Source organism: Daktulosphaira vitifoliae, unplaced genomic scaffold (genome assembly GCF_025091365.1).
Source record: "Daktulosphaira vitifoliae isolate Bord-2020 unplaced genomic scaffold, ASM2509136v1 Scaffold_2, whole genome shotgun sequence".
Taxonomy (NCBI): Eukaryota; Metazoa; Arthropoda; class Insecta; order Hemiptera; family Phylloxeridae; genus Daktulosphaira; species Daktulosphaira vitifoliae.
Window position 1 is genome coordinate 42,701,363 of NW_026099573.1, and position 18,103 is coordinate 42,719,465.

The 18,103-nt window shown below is 24.5% G+C and overlaps 1 protein-coding gene across 11 annotated transcripts in view; it reads right to left on the reverse strand.

Moving 5' to 3' along the window:
• Positions 1-3,756: 3,756 nt before the first annotated feature.
• LOC126899027 (lutropin-choriogonadotropic hormone receptor-like) overlaps positions 3,757-18,103 on the reverse strand; it is a 36,119-nt gene continuing 21,772 nt past the window's right edge. For 3 of the 11 annotated variants that reach the window (XM_050673511.1, XM_050673520.1, XM_050673518.1), the window contains 7 exons: positions 17,078-17,195; positions 16,894-16,986; positions 15,382-15,566; positions 14,209-14,504; positions 12,170-12,395; positions 10,807-11,187; positions 3,765-4,413 (listed from right to left, as the gene is read on the reverse strand). In XM_050673511.1, the coding sequence (XP_050529468.1) occupies positions 4,296-4,413; positions 10,807-11,187; positions 12,170-12,395; positions 14,209-14,504; positions 15,382-15,566; positions 16,894-16,986; positions 17,078-17,195 (1,417 nt within the window). In that variant the 3' untranslated portion in view covers positions 3,765-4,295. Of the gene's footprint in view, positions 4,414-4,855; positions 4,894-10,806; positions 11,362-12,169; positions 12,396-14,208; positions 14,505-15,381; positions 15,567-16,893; positions 16,987-17,077; positions 17,196-18,103 lie in introns of those variants that run through there. The other 8 variants (XM_050673513.1, XM_050673512.1, XM_050673514.1 and 5 more) reach the window with 7 other exon arrangements.

Sequence of the window (18,103 nt, forward strand, 5' to 3'; positions counted from 1 at the left end):
AGGGGGGGATTTAAAATGACAACTTTTTCACAACAAATTTACTTTTTCAACTTAAATTTTGAAAGTGTTCCGGAAAGTCTGACACTTTTATATATATCTTAAATTAATGCTAATGTAATTTACTTTATCATGGAAAAAAAAAAATTCGGACTTTATTTTATCTTCACGGTGAAAATGGCTACCAAAAGCTATTATTGTGTGAAAATTCTCGATTTTATTTTTTACATTTTTAACATTATAATGCTATAACTTATTGAAAAGTTTATGGATCCACACAATTTTTTTTATGAGAAATAATATTTTTTAATAAACCCTTTTTCATTCGACATACTTTATCTTAATCGAGATATTAATCAGGAACCAGCAGATCAAGTAGCTTTTGGAATAAAACACCAATTTTTTTAAAATTAAACACTATCTAAAGATTTGCATCGAAGCGTTTTTTTTGATAGTGATTTTAATCACTGTCAGATATCATTTACTTGATCCAACTATGCCACGTCACCACTGTGCCGCGACCCCCCTGTGCTGGGTTTTTTAGTTTTTTATTTACTTATTTACAATTATTTTATTTTTATTTAGTCTTAATATTTATAAATAATTTCCACTTCACTATGTTTATTTCACTAAATAAATGTAATATATTTTAAGTACACAAAATATTTATCAATATTATTGGTCTATTTTTTCTAATTTTTTCACCCAATTATTCTACATTACTTTAATATTTTTATAAAAATCAATATTAATTAAAGTAAATCTGAACTAGTTCATTAATAATTACCCTCAAAACGCTGTTTTGAGGGTAATTATTAATGAACAACAACAGGTTATTTAAAAACAAACAAACCAAAAAAGAAACACAATTAATAACAATCTTCGCATAATATCGTGGCACTTTCATTGGCGTCGGCGACACGGTGTTCAGCATGATCAGGCGATTGACTACATTGTTTCATAGAAGATATTTTTTCAATAAATTTATTGAGAATGTCGAACAAGAACTCCCTAAAAGTAAAGAGATGAAAGATTTTAGAGTTAAAAAACGATTGGACCAGTCGGATGCATTAAGGAAAGGAAGGCAAAATATAAATTTAAATACATGAAGTTAAAAATTTAGTTTCTTATGAATATATTCAGAGCTAAATTGAATCATGTTATATTGCAAATGCATTCTTTTAACAATTTATACAATTACGTTAAAAAATGTACTCAAAATTGTTATTTGTGGTAATTTTATTTATTAAATATTCTCCGAATATAAAAATATTAAATAAAACAGGTATATTTTGAATAAATATTTTTGTAAATACTGCTGTAGTAGTTATATTAAATACATAGACAAACAAAAAAAAAAAATTTGTCTGTACTTTTGACCGGACCCACCTACGGACATGTATTTCGACCCGCTGAATCCGTTTGGCCCGGTCACCCTCCAGATTTGAGTAAAATGCAAAAACCCCAAAAAAGGTAAAAATTTGCGAAAAACTACAATCACAGCGATAAAAAATGCTTGTGAACCCGGATCAAGTATGATTTTTATTTTTTACTGAATCTGAATCTGAACGTTAATTAGCCTATTGAGCCGTCACAATTTGAAAAAATAGCGAAAAACCCAACAAAAATTGCAATACATCATGAAAAATCGAAAAAAAAAAATTTTTTTTTACATAGATTGAGTATAATTTTTATATATTTTGTTCCACTGAATTTGAATCTCTCTCTTCGTCTCGTTCATTTTTCCTATAAAATTTGCATCCTGAAATAGAGTTTGAATTTGGGGACCATTAAAAATTCCTTACGATCGCTTGTGTCTGCAACCAGAGCATCTCCACGTGGTGACGGTTGGCAACAGAACCATCTGGCAGAATCCTTGAATTAACGGCGGTGTGCCGTCATGGCAGGTACAAGTGATAAGTACTTTACGATGCAAGGATCCGGAAACCCAGTATCGGCGTCTGATCAGGGTTAAAAAGCAGGCCTTGTCTTGTGAGAAACTCGCCACAAACATAACAAAATGAATCAGGACTTATTACAAAGATGGGAATTACTTCTTGAAATGGTATACTCTCCAGTAGTCAAGTATCCCATTACTGAAGAGCTGCAGTCGCTTGATGACGACGCCTGCTTTCTCTGCTTTGTCAAGTCATTAACAATCGTGTTTAATAGATTTTTTCTTATATTTATTTATAAAAAAGGAACATTTTTGCCTTTTTTGAATTTTACTCAAATCTGGAAGGTGACTGGGTCAAACGGACTTCAAATTCGAAATAAATGTCCGTAGGTGGGTCTGGTCAAAAGTACAGACAACTTTTTTTTTTTGTGTGCTGGTGATATTAAAACTGTCGTAATTATCACTTGTAATGCTGGCTTAGCTTAAGAATAATTCAATTATAGAGAAGTTATCGTCTGTGAATTAGACGGAAAATTAAACAAATTATTTATAAATAAAATTACTCTTGAAGGAATCTTTTAATAATCTGTATTTAGTTTCTAGGTATATAGAGCTGCAAAAATACCTTTGTAAAAAAAAACTTTGTACAGAGAATCTGTGAGTATCAATTGTAATAATATAATAATTTAGATAACTCTGTTTTATAAATTTAAAAAAAGTATTAATAATTTTAATTATTATCAATTGCATCCAGTGAACATTTTAAAATATTCTATAACGTTAATAATAATGATATTCGAACTGAATCGAATTGAACTTTTTCCTCGTAAATATTTTGACAATCAAATTAGTATAATCAAATATTATACTGAATTTGTTGAATAATGATATCAAAATTTTTTTGCCTGAAAATGATTAAAATTGATGTTCCTCAGTCCTAAATGTTCAATATTAATTTAAAACTAAAAAAAGAAAACTCACGAAGTCACAAAAATAAAGCACGTAGTACATGTTTAGCACTGATTATGGTAACATTATTCTTAAAATACGCGTATACGTGATTTTTTAGTAATTTTTGTAGCTGTTTAGTAAAACATTTTATATTTTTAGTTTTAAATTAATATTTTAAAAATATTTAAATTTTAAATTTTATCATTCAATAATTTTAGTTCTCTATTTTAACATTTTTTGTTTAAGTTTAAAAAGTATCTGGAATAGAATAACAAACAATATACTAAAACGTGATGAAACATGCCCATACAAAAAATTCACCTATGAAGATTTAAGTTCATTATCTCAATTGAGTAAAATCGATCCAAATTTCGATTCGTAATAATTTGTTGAATTACGTGATAATGAAATCATACCAAACATAATCGAAGCTATGTATAGACGAGACTTTGAAGTCCTTCAGGATTGAAATTCTACAAAAATGTTTCAAGAGTTGAAATACTTTCTAGAAAAAGATATAACTGATCTAAGAATGCATCTCATTCATATAATAGATGTCGACTATATAGAATATATTACTAGCAGACAGATGGTCTAGTTATGAAAATAAAATTTATAGTTCAGAATATACAATCTATTATAAAAGCAGTCGGTTCCACAATAGGTAGTCTTAACTCTGCTATTCAAGCAATTTATAATTGGAATAGGGTCAAAGATTTAAACGAAATGAATCCAAAAGCAGTTTAGCGTTTGAGTTCCTATAACGTTGAAGTCTCCAAAGTATTATTCTGAATTTTTTTTGGACAATAGTTTAATTTTTTGTCTACAGCAATGGAATTATTTTAAGTGACAAACAAAAGAAAATGTATACAACATAACTGTTTTTATAGAACATTTACAAAGCTTATATTTGTTTATCATTTAATAAATGTGATTACAATTTTTGTTTAATTTTCTTAATAAATTTGCCATACTTTAAATAAAAAAAAACACGCCATGAATCTACACAATTTTCCTAATTACGGTTATCTTAAGAATAAATATTCTCATCAAATAAAACCATTTTAACATATAATTACATTATGGCCTTATTAAAACGAACCAATACTAATGAAATTTTCTTAAACTTAAGGAATAATTTTAATTGGTAATGGTTAAAGTATAATGACGACTTTTACAAATATTAGCGTCAAAATTAAATGACACAAATACTTTTGGTTAGTAGTTCTTTAATAAACTTAATTTGTATCAATTACTTATAACTATTAATTTTTTAAAAACTCGATTTAAAATAATACATTCGGAATTCAACAATTATACAATAAATGATTACGATGACAAGAATACCTATCATAATAATTTTTAAAAATTCACAATAACATTGTAGAAACATTTTTTTCAGTCTTTCTCTTATTTAATATAATAAATTAATTTTTAAATCATATTTAAATTATCCTTGCTGTGAAGTCGAAATCGGCCGATGAACAGGAGTAACTCGATGAGTGTTGTTGGTCTGAGTCGAGTAGATGACCTTATATTTTTTTTCGTTATTTGAACACAAACCAAACCTTAAAATAAAATAACCAATATTAATATTTAATCATCATTATAAAATATATGAATTATAATAGTTTTGGTTTGTTATGGACTTCTAACGTTTTGTTCGCAAACAAAGTAAAAAAACAAGTATTTTACACATTTTTTTTAAAAGACAGGAAAACTTATTTAATTAAAAATGAATGTTAATCTCACAGAATATTTAGAAGGAAAAATCAATAGTATTAAGTAATAATTAGTAAAAACTATTAAAATAAACACAACTATAAATAATTTATAAATAGTAGACTTTATACTGCAATAATACGAATGGTGTTAAACCAAACTAAATTAGAACAATTAAAATGTTTGAAAGAAGTATTACTCAATATTATTCAAAATTTTTACGTAAAAAATATAAAAAAAATTACTTAAATTAAAAAAATAACTTTTAAATAAAATTTAATAGTAAACCTTTCTTGTTTATTTATTTCTGTATTGACTTGCGTTACCTATAAAATAAAGCAATTTATTTTTACTAAATAAAATTCGTTAAAACTATTTATTATAGAACTATAATAAATATCCAAAGCACAATACACGTTTTATACAATTATAGTTAATACTTAACTATAAATTATAAAAATTAAAAATTATGTTTAGTAAATATTGTCTACAAACTTTTTTTTGTATTCTTTGTTTTATTATTATACTCTACATTCTTTTAGAAATATGCTTAGCATAATCAAAAAAGTATGTTACTACAAAAATGACCTTAAGGTAGCTCAAATACCTTAATATTCTTGAGTTCATTATTTTTTAAAAATCATCTGTTTATAATCTATTTTAATTAAAATATTTAATTTAAAATATGAATTCTAATAGTAAATACTATTAAATAGTTACACTAGTGTAACGTAGTCAAATTATACATTAGTTATATAGAGTTAACTCGAACTACTTCTTTATCAATTGAATAAAAGATATTATAAAAAAATTCATAGTTATAAAATTACACTAATAAAATCTCTCGTAAATTCAATAATTTTATAATGAGCAGGTTACGTGATAGATTTTCAAAAAAATGATATCAAATGAAAGGTAGATATCTATCGTTTTAGTATAAAAAAAAATTATGTTGATTCGTTGATTTTTCAAAAAGTTATGAAAGTTTTAAGAAAAAAAAGTGAAAAAATTTCGAAAATTAGCGATTTTTAAATTTGTAATTTTTTGGGGGATTTCCCCCATTTGTGGGGAACGAGGGAAAATTGTTCAATTTTTAAGAGTAATGTCTTCAACTAGATACGACTTGTGATCTTTTGACGTATTGTTGAAAAAAATCGGTCCAGTGAGAGCTGAGAAAAAGTGGCAACAGACATAAAAAAAAATAAATAAATAAATAAAAAAAAAAAAAAAAAACATATCATAGTAAAATTAATACCTTCACCGCTTCGCATTGAAGCTAAATATATATATTTTATTCGATTGTCTATATAAAATTTATTTTTATTTTAACAAGTAACGAAAAATAGCAAAGGTTCGTAAACAACTATTAGAATTAAAGAAACTATTGTTAATTATAATTCGAAGTGAAACTCATAAACTAATAATAACATACTCAACTGTAATAGAATATCAGTTCTATTTAGAAAAAGATTTTAACGCTTATACCACACAAAGCTATTTAACAATGGCAATGTATTTCTGGTACCTAATAAGACGATATGAATAGCATTAAACTGAAAACAACATTTTTACTTAGAAAATATAATATCAAATTACAAAATTTTATACTAAGAAGTGTATTTTTACTTAAAAATTAATGTCCTTAGTAGAGAGTAGCTTAAAAATTAAAATAGTAAATACTCTTTACAATATTTTAAAACAAATATATCAATTATTTAAAAATTTAAAAAAAGAGTTTATAATTTAACGATTTTTTTTTTATTAAAAATTGTATTGTGACTTGGCTAATATTATTTACATTTTTGGAAGAGAATGTATTCCAATTATTAGAAATAAATACGAAACTATTAAAAATTAACTAGTTAGTTTCTATGTTGATAATATGTATAAAAATTTAATAAGAAATAATAAATACATGAAATATAATAAAGTATAATTCGATGAAATGGCTTAATTGCAAAATTACATTTGCTTCGGATTAAAAATTATCCGATTTTAAATTGAAAAAATATTATATGAGACAATATAAACAGCATAAATTGTGCAACAAAGCATACAAAAACAAGAATAACACAAAGTTATAAATCTCAAAGGATGTCTGACGTCTAGTTTTTTCAATGTTATAATAAAACGTACTTCAACAAATTCTTTCTTATTATACTTATAATACAACAGAAAATAAATATCTAAGTGATCAAAGTATTTTAAAACTTATAAGTTCATCTATGTTGATATTCTTTTTCATCTGATCCTACAATAAAATTTTACTTCTATTTTTTCTCCATAAAAACTTATAAAAAAAAGTTATTCGATTTTTATTAGTTTTTAAGAATGTAAAATATAAATATAATTTATATTTATAAAATTATTTAAACGTAGAAAACAATGTATATTTAATTAGAAATATAGAAAATTCATAGCACATAAGTCTCAATCGGATTAAAGGATGACAGATAAGTCTTGTTGGATTCAAAAAACGTACTTTAGAGTATATTTATTGTTCAGACGTTTTGTTTCATCCAACTGTTAGTAAGGAAACCACATTTAAATTCTAATCGTGAAGATAAAATTTCAACGATATCATTTAGTCCACCACTAAAATCGTATTTTTGTTGGACAAAAATAACAAATGGACATTATTATTGCAAAAGTTATTTTAGGAAAGTAATTCCATAAGGTTCATTTTGACTTATGGAATTTTTACCTATCTGATGTCATCTTAAATAAAATCCTAAACTATTGAATAGCAAATCAAGATATGAATTAGCTCTGGTTAAAACTCACAGTTGATGTATTTTTGATACTTTTTATTTTGTGAAAAAATTGATTCCATAAAAGACAATACAAATTCTCAAAACTAGAAGAAAGTTGATATATTTCTTAAAAGACATAGACTTTATATAAAAAAACAAATAGTGTACTCAGATTTTCTTTGGAATAATATGGTTTATAAGTCATTTTATTTAACAATTATTTCACCAGTGTAATGCTAAATAGAATTCAAACAAAAGAAATAATATATATATTATTCTAATTACTAAAATAAAAAAGCAAATTATTTTTCCAATGTTGTATATCTTTATACATTACGAGTTTTACAGAGTAAAGACAGTTTACGTAAAACTCTCTCAACAAAATTTATTAAAACTTTAAGCTCATAGCTAGTTCATTTAAAAGCTGTTCTGTTTTTTTTTCATAAATAAAAATTTAAAAAAAAAGTTTAAAATATTTTAACAATTGAACGATGTGAAACACGATAAAAATAAAGTGAATTACTTGAAATGTTTGTCTAAAAAACAAACATTATTATTTGTAAAAACTTTAAGTCGACAAGAGAATTTCAAATCTATAGACATTCATCCTTCTTATCGATAGCTTAAAGTAATATTTAAGATAGGTTTTTATTTTGTTTATGTTCAAAAATAGCGCAATAAAAGTTTATTAATAATATTATTTATGCCAAATGTCTAATCTGTGAGTTTTTCATGTAACCTATTAACGATAAAATAACGATATAAAATTAGCAAGTACTAGGTATGCAATACTCTTTTCCGAATACAACATTTTACGGAAGTTACACGGCAACCCACACTTATGTCGGTCGGAGTAGAAAGAAAAGTATGCAATATCTGATCAAAAACGTTGACACAAGAGAGAATGTAGACATAATACATTATTATAAAATAATATATTATTATTAACATTATTTATCAAATAAATAATATTATGTTTTAAAGTGTGAATGTGATAGTAAAGATATGGTATAAGTTGAGCTTTTCAAACAATAAAATTTGAAGTAAATAATCTAATAAGCATTTTTAAATACATCAATGTATTTTACTGAAAATTATTTTTTAAACAAAATTAATTAATTATTAGTACAAGTAATTTCTGTACTGACTTTTACAAGAAACAGTGGACAGAAGGGCAGAGTCATCAATGTACTAGAGTCCTGTATTTAAAATGGGCTAACAAGTGTAAATCAATAATAAAAAAGGTCTTTCACACTAAAAAAAAATTAAAAAGGGGCTAACCGGTTATTAAAAATAACCGAAATATCTGATGCCAATACTGTCAAAAATTACATACAACCACTAATATTCAATTTATTTGCAATAAATATATCATAAAGTTTATTTTTCAATTAGGTTTTAAATTTCATTAATTTAGTGGCAATACTTATTAAAGTTCCAAGTCAAAAATTATATCATAAATAAAATAAAAATTGAACTCATAGTTAGTTAACACGTGAGAAAATTAATGTTATTTGATGATAATACATAATATATGCTACTTAAAATATAACTACTTAAAAAGAAATAAATAAAAACAAAGAAGAACTAATTATTCAATAGAAATTTACCAAATAACTGTTATTGTAAAATTTTATATCCTATTAAACACTTATATTTGACAATTTTATTACAAAAAATTATATAACAGTATTTATAAGATAATTCTATAACATAATAAAAGTTCTATACGGAATACACAAGAGTGAATAAAACTAGAATTGTATTTTTTTTTAGTTGTCAACAATAAGCTTTACTTAGGTAAAATTTGTTTTGTATAAACCAATTATATTTCCAATATTACTATAAAAAAACCATACATTTCTCTGCGTGGACCCTTAATAAGGTATATACAAACTAATATATATGTAACTAATATGTTTGTACACGATCAAGATAATAATTGAAAATATTGTAATAAAATCGATTGCAATAAATAACTAGCTAAGTTATACTTATGTAAAAGTTTATAGTGGCTTAGCAAATTTTACGTAAAAATATATGCATTTCCTTTAACGGGAGCTATAAAAAACAGAAAAGGGTTTCGTTGCAGTCACGTTAGTTCTTTTTTTATAGACTCGTAATACGTTTAAGTAAAAAATAAAATTTAATGACTTTTTTGTAATGTTAAAATGTTGTTAAAAATTGATCATTATCGTCGGCTTTTAATAACATATCATTATTTTATTAAATTATTATTGACATAAAGCATGACTATATTATTTTAAAAATAACTCAAGGTCAAAAAATATGTAACGATAAATTTACGAAGGAGATGTAAAATATTATACTTGGACAAGGTATTATTCTTTTGAACTAGAAGCCATTAGAACATCAAAATATTTTTTTATGCTCAGACTATATAAACTACAATACACAAAAATACTTTTCCAAATTACCTTACCAAAAACATTTACTTCTTTAGGCAGTAAACCTATAAATATGTATGCGTAGTATTTTCTTTTACTTTTTTATGAAGTCACTTTATAAAAATTTGTTAAACTAATAAAGCAGTGATAATTTGTAGATAGAAAATTATAATATCTTAGTTTATCGTAACCATTAAAATCATCAATAATATTCGTTATTTAATTTTGAAATTAATCTTTAATTTTTAAAATTCAAAATATTTTATTTTTGTATACAGTTAAATAATAAAAAAAATGCAAACGTACTAAAACATAAATATTTCTACTTTATATACATTTATATTCTAAATATTAGTCTTAGAATATAAAAATTGTTATAAATAGTAATAGTGGAAAGATTAAGGATGTACCGCAGTTCAGTGTTACAGTTTTAGGCAAACTTTATATTATTATAACTTTAATTAATAGACAGTAATAAAAAAATTTAAATAAGATTGTAAAATGTAATAGTATCAATATGAATTACTTTTTGTGTACCAAATATCATTCTTTTTATCATTCAAAGAATTTTCTAAGTAATTATCATTATTATTTAATTATAATTGATATTTGAAGACTCTTCAATGCCTACACATACGTGTAGCTGTATTGCCTACTCATTGTGCCGTATTAAAATAAGATATTTTTATTTGAAAAGAATGAGACAAATGCAAAACTAAATATTGAAATAACCACTCTTTCAATTAAATTTAAGACTGCAGTAGATTATTTTTTTAAAAAAGTGCTATTTATCGTTGTTAACCAAAATTAATATATTTAAAAAAATAGCATTGATCTTTTTTTAGTTCAAACGTCTCGGAAACAATTTTTTGTCATTCTGATCCCTTTAGGTCTAGATGACTCAATAAACTTGATAAAATCAACTAGGTATAACGTTTGAATTGTAATTTTCGCATGTTATTTCTTTAGTTTTATTTTAAATAAGTATATATCTCGTAAAAGATTTTTCATAAAAAATATTTTTTTATGGCTACGTAAATTTTTATGTGCTATTTTGTAATTTAAAAACAGTACTTACTTCGTAAATGTAGACACGATATCCCGACGAAAACTGGTGGTGAGAATCGTATACAGGAATGGATTTGCGCACGAGTTGATTGGATAGAAGAAGACCAACAGAATTTTCGACTTTGTAACATCGATCAGGGGGAAACCAAGCAAGGCAGTGAAAGCAAAAAATATAACGGGAGCTGTACAGGCAAAATTTGTGCCCACTAAAATAAAAATCTTGCGGGCAATACAAGCTTCACCTGAGGCATGTCTGGTCTCGTAGCTAAGCGACGTATAAATTTGCACATAACAGAAGAGCATCAACACGAACGCACCACTGGCGAATAGTAGTAGAGTAAATATATAACACACGCTGCTCAATTGAGTTGCATCCATCGGCAAACAAATACTTGAGAAAAAAAAAATAGTACACACATATCATTAGTACAAGGAAAATAAAAAATATCAGCAATATCGGTGACGTACATGACGGTTACAACGCAATGAAAAAACACACATTCAATTACTTTGTGAATCCTAAAACGGTTGCGTCGAAGGGTCTGTATTAAAAAGCAACAATCGTCTTAAACAAAAAAAATTGAAATTGCAGTGTTATTTTGTTCGTGCATTTTTAAATACTATTTATTGAGAAAAAATCGAAAACGTTTTTGTAGAAATGTTTTAATACATTCAAAAAAAAATTATTTTTACCAAAAGATTTTCCGTTAAAAACGTATCATTTATACATGTATATAGTGTATATTAATCGTTATCGGGTTTATCTCGAATTTTAAGGAGTTAATTTTTTAATCATTGGAATAAAAAGAATATCACGAAAATGTTTATTGGTTTATTATCAATTGATTAGCTCAATTCAAGTTTGAAAAAATTTTATTAGAAATTATAAATTTATGTCTTATTTAAAGCTTTAATTATACTTTTTTTAATCAATACTAAATTTCAGATTACAATAGAACCGTACTTATTATTATCATTACATTATTTTTAAAGAATGCTTGTAATAAACCTGTCATATTAAATTTCATCGAGTAAAACAATAATGAATGATGAAACGTAATTCATTTACAAGTAAATAAATAATATGATAATATTTAGAGTAAAAAATAAAACGATAAAGATATATCTTATAATGCTAATGTATCTTCGTTTAAAAATCAGATTTAATATTAGTAAAATGTTAACGATTTGACTGTGAAAACGTGTTAAACTAAAGTTTTAAAAGGTTAATAATGAAAATATCATAAACATAATTATATAGTAGGAAGTCTTTCCATTTAATATTTCCTCATTTTGTGTATATATTAATAAGAATTTTAAGCCTGCCACAAACATTCACAGACATTGTTATGTACCTATTGTAGATAACCTACCTTGTTGTCGAGTAACTTGATATACCCATCAGAGGTAAGCTGGCCATTGCCAACGAATACACCCAACCGATAGCCATTATCTTGACAGCTGAAGGGAATGTCAGTTTGTTAGTGTACAGAGCTCTTCTAATAGAAAACCATCGTTCTATCGTCAGCAAACACAAAGCGAACACTGAAAGTTGCGATGAAAAAACAGTAAGAAATCCTCCTACTTTACAACCGACACCTAAATATATATATAACATATAAGTTAAAAAATTCAATTCATCGTTAAGCCTGATTCTTCTTATTTAGATTAGGATATATAGTTAAAAATTAACACTATTAAATTATTAATAATTATACCAAATACAATCAGTAATTATCCTTAAAAATAAAATTCACAATTTAACTGGAAAAATAAAATTTAAAAGTTTTATTTCTGCAAAAAAAAAAAACACTTAGAAGCAACAGACAGTTTTGCTAAGTGAATTATATCCATTACCTACTCGTTTATCTAAGTGTAAAAACATAGTTACTATATTATGTTCAGTTATAATTAGTAAATAAATTGATCCTCTGAAAGTTTTTTACGAAAATCGCATTACAAATTCAGAATTTGAAAATGCATAGTTAAATATTTTAAACTCCTTCATAACAATAATTTGTTTAAAATATTTAGGCGTTCCTTTTATGCATAATTCTATTATAATTCTAACATCTTCTATAGAAAATGTTTTAAATGACTTTTAGGAAAGAATCTTGAAATATTGATTTTAAAGCGTTAAGTTATAAATTGTTAAATTTTACTGAAAATTTCTTTTAGTTGCAGTAAATGAAATAAAAAAAAAATAATTTAAAATTTTTAGAATCTAACTCATACTTTATTTTATGAAGATATTTACATATAAATATTTCGAATGTTATTAGAACAATAATTGTTCAGTTATTTTTTATAAACAATTGTTATTATTGATGAATAAAATAACCAATATTTTCAAGTATTATTTTTAGAAGTTACTGTTATAATTATGAATGAAATGTTACACAATTATTACTGTGTGTAACTTAATACACTTATTGGAAATTCCAAATTTTTTTAAGAGACACAAAAGAATATATTTTGAGATGATTTTTCTTTTTTAATTAATCATTTTCTTATTTTTATTTTCATTAAATTAGTTGATTTAATTTAATAATTATTAACTTTTAAATTTGCTTAGCCCTAAAAAAATTGATAAAATAAGACCTTCTTAAAGAAATATTTTAATCTTTGAAGTTTATTATTATTTTATAGCAAAGCACCTGTTATAAGTATGAAATATTATACATTTTTTTCATAACTCTATAAAATTAATGAAATCATAATACTTATTAGTAATTATCACAGAGCCTACTTTGGTTATATCAAGTAACATATAAACACTAATTATATAGTACACATTTGGAATACGGTTTTAAACTAGAAATAAAAAAATTTGTAATCAAATTAGTACCTTTTTTGATTGTGCAAAATATCTAATGTAAAAAACCTAGTACAATTCAGATAAAATGAACACGTAATAGGTATTGGCTTAATTCTTTATAAAAATAAAGACCAAACTACAAAAATTGAGTCCATAGTATAATAAAATAAAATAATATTTGTTGATTACACAATGTTTTAGTATTCGTTTAATGTTAATATTTAACCACAGTATCAAACAGTTAAAATGAATTATATAAAATTTTTATACAAGTCGAAAACGAATTTTACAAAAAAATAACTATTAAAAATAAATTATTAAAATTTTCAAATTAATTATTCCTAGCAGATCTCAAACGATCAGGACGGCATGCTTCCCTTATTTGACAAAATATTAGCCTATTCGACAAATGTTTAGTTAAAATTATCATGCTATTACGAGAAACATTTTTTTCGGCAATTTTAAATTCTACATCCCTACTTATAACAGAATTTATTTAAAGTTGACAATTAATTATAAAACATTGAATATCCAATAAATTTAATTTTTAAACAATAAAAAATATATTGAGCATAATTTTTTTCCAATATTCACCTGTTTGCCAATGATAAGCATAATTGAAATACTTGTCACTCGATTGTAAATCTTGCCATGCCAATAACAATAAATAAATAGCTGTACAAAAGTCAGCAAATGCTAAATTGCACATTAGAAATCTCGGAACAGATTTGTTTGCTCTTTTACGAATCATTACTAGTAGTACGACCATATTTCCTAGCAATGCTGTTACTCCGACTAACCATACACATAACCGTAGCCAATAAAATCCCATTATGTCCTCGCATGGATTTAAAGCGTCTGGACGCGGCAAACATTTTACTGACAGTTTACTGAAAGTAACAACGGACTAATAATAGTATTAATCTAAAACAACTAAACTCATTAAACATAACTACCACTACTTAACTAATACTTTAGTTTTCGACAAAAAAATTTTTCTCATTAAATACCAATTAAAAGTAAGGAAATTCTCCTAATGTGTAAATTGTTATTAAACAAAAATTTTTCAATTTTTGAAAAATATAATAAAAAAATAGATGAAAAATATTTATAACTACATTGAAATTAAAAAATTTAAATATAAACTATTCAATAAAAGACAACATAAAAAAATCATATATAATAAGCTAATATAATAGATAATATACAAATGTGTAAGTCTTTATAAAATACTACTGAAGTTCAATACATTGTATACGTTTTTTCACAAAAAGCCTAACAAGTGGCGGAAATGAGAAGGGGTTAGAGTGATAGATCCCACCCCTTTTTTTACATATTTGTATAATATTCATTGCATGAATTTTATACTTGGTAACTTAATTCAATATATTTCAATTTAGAAGTAAAAAATATGAAAAAAATATTAATCCTATAAATTTAGTAGATTTAAATTTTAAGTATTGGTTATTATTTATATGTAATTTCAACGGAATACTATTATAAAATAAATTAAATATTTGAAATAGGTTTAATCAATAAGAAAAAAAACATTTATGCATATATAATAGTCAATAATAACATCTGAATATAGTAATATAAATAAAAAAGCTCTGAAATATGGGGACACAGTTACAGGATAATTCTTATCATAAAGGGCTTTTATTACCTCCCATTACACATTTATTTAAACCCCATTGGCGTAACAAAATGCTAAAGGTATGACATAGTAATTATTATACAACAATACAAATATTAAATAACTATTACGTTATTGGCGTTATATTGCCACACACGACGTCTAAATTTCCCGTTGATTTAGCTGGCTCGTGAAAAAATTCGTCATCATAATTATCAATGTCGTCAGTTTTCCAATTAGTCATTGTTGGATTCACTAAAACTTCATTTGAAATTCTTGAATTTTCGCAATTTTTTTGAATAGTTTGAATATTTGCCTAAATATAAGATAAATATAAAAAAATTACAATAAATTAAGCGGCGATGGATTAAAAAATTAATAATCTTGTTGCACAATCGAAAACTTTAATGAAAAAAATAATTAAGATGATCAATATTGAGTCTAAGATGTAAAGGAACACTTTTTTGAGAAATTCAAACATCAAGTGTCAGATCTACTTTAGAATAAGATATGCTACATCTTTCGGTTTAAACTTGTCTATTTCAGTGACGCTAAATCTTCAATTTGATATATTTAATATAAACAACATTTTAAAATCTACACAAAAAATTACTTATTCAAAATTTTTGTTTTAATCTTTCAATATTTGTACAGCTATATAGTGTAATTTATTTGTTAAAATATTCTCTTGGTGATAAAGTTAAAGATTTACTTTAGGGAATAGTTTTCACTGTTTATTAAAATAAAATACATGTAAATGATGATTTGACTCTTGAACACTGAAAACACAACATATTATTATTATAGGATCAGAGACGATAATTTTTCTGTTATTTGAATTAATTGTATACGAGTAATGAAGACTATTTTTAATATATTTTAAGAATCATTATAAAATTTAATATTTTCACTTAAGCCAAAAAAATTTATTTGTCTCATAATAAAAAAAATTGTCAAGTTTTTAATTAATATTTTTACATTAAAAGTCAAAAAATGAGCTTGATTTTATATTATTTAAAAATAAAATCAATGAAACTAAAAACATTGTTTTTAGTTATTTTCACTACATAATTTAAGTGCTATACAAAAATAATTTTTCGTATAAGTAATATTACCTCTCTGTATTCAAAACTCACTGCGCGATGAAATAAACTGAATAAATTGATGTTTCATAGAAACGATTTAGTGTTACATACTTTAAAATTCTAAGTTGAATACTGCATTGTTTAAAAAAAATGTTGTAGCTTTATAGTTTTTGTTATGAGTATCTTTTTATGTGTTTATAAAGTTAAAAATCATAACGGAAACTATTACACTAAATATCCGTGTGATATAAAATGCTAACATTAAAAAACATGAAGGGATTTAAGGAGCTCAAATCTCTTTAGGTTACTCCTTTAACATTTTAACTCTTATTTAAAAAGTCTTTCTTAAAACATATTTATTTTACATTTTGAACCCAACAAAAGCAGTTCAAAGATTAATAATGATAATGTTATAGCAACATTACTTAAGAGACAAAGTTTTATTTTTCGAGTTATTTGGTTAGCACCAAAAAATATTATTAATACATTTACCGCGAGAAATAAAACCTTACAATAAACGATATAAATAAGTAAAAAATATAATGTATAATAACTCACTTGAACTATAGAATCCGTAGAATAGTCATGTTTGGCGGGAAAATGAAAAGCACAACAATGAAAAGAATATGTCAAGTAAGCTTCTTTTAAGTTCTAAACTCCAACATAACATTTAATAGATTTTTATTTTACTACAATTTGTTTTAAATATTTTGGTTTAATAATATATAATTTTTTGACTAACCCCAAAAGAATAAATTGACGGTATTTTTGTTAAAGACGGTGTATTTTCAATCCAAAGTTTTTCAATACTCATCATTCCTAAAGTTGGTAAAATTTGCATGGCAGTATCTGATAAATCGCTACACAATTAATTGAAAGATTATTTAATACGGTTTAAACATCAATATGAATGATTAACTAAAAATTAAAATAGCAGTAATTATAAGGTTCTTTATCCTTTAATATTAATAAGTAAAAAAAAAGCGTAAATATAAAAGAACTATTTTTAAAAATACTCTATACGTAAAATAATTTTATGGTAAGGGTACCTAAATTATTTGATAAACAGATTATTAGCATAACTAGACTTTTAAGAATACTAATGTGGGTATTATAAAATAGAATAGGCTTGAAAAACTTTTTATTATTTTATTTTGATATTTACTTTGTTTAAATTTTAACATAATGAATAAAAGTATACTTTGCCCGCTTTCTCACTTATTATGCACTATAAAACTAAATACGTTACTGAAAATTAGAATAAAAAAAAAAACCCAGCACAGGGGGGTCGCGGCACAGTGGTGACGTGGCATAGTTGGATCAAGTATAATGATATCTGACAGTGATTAAAATCACTATCAAAAATAAACGCTTCGATGCAAATCTTTAGATAGTGTTTAATTTAAAAAAAATTGGTGTTTTATTCCAAAAGCTACTTGATCTGCTGGTTCCTTATTAATATCTCGATTAAGATAAAGTATGTCGAATGAAAAAGGGTTTATTAAAAAATATTATTTCTCATAAAAAAATTGTGTGGATCCATAAACTTTTCAATAAGTTATAGCATTATAAAGTTAAATATAATATAAATAATAAAATCGAGAATTTTCACACGAAAATAGCATTCGGTAGCCATTTTCGCCGTGAAGACAAGTCCAGAGGTCAAATTTTTTTTTTTCAAATTAAAGTATATTACATTAGCTTTAATTTAAGATATATATAAAAGTGTCAGACCTTCCGGAACATTTTCAAAAGTTAAGTTGAAAAA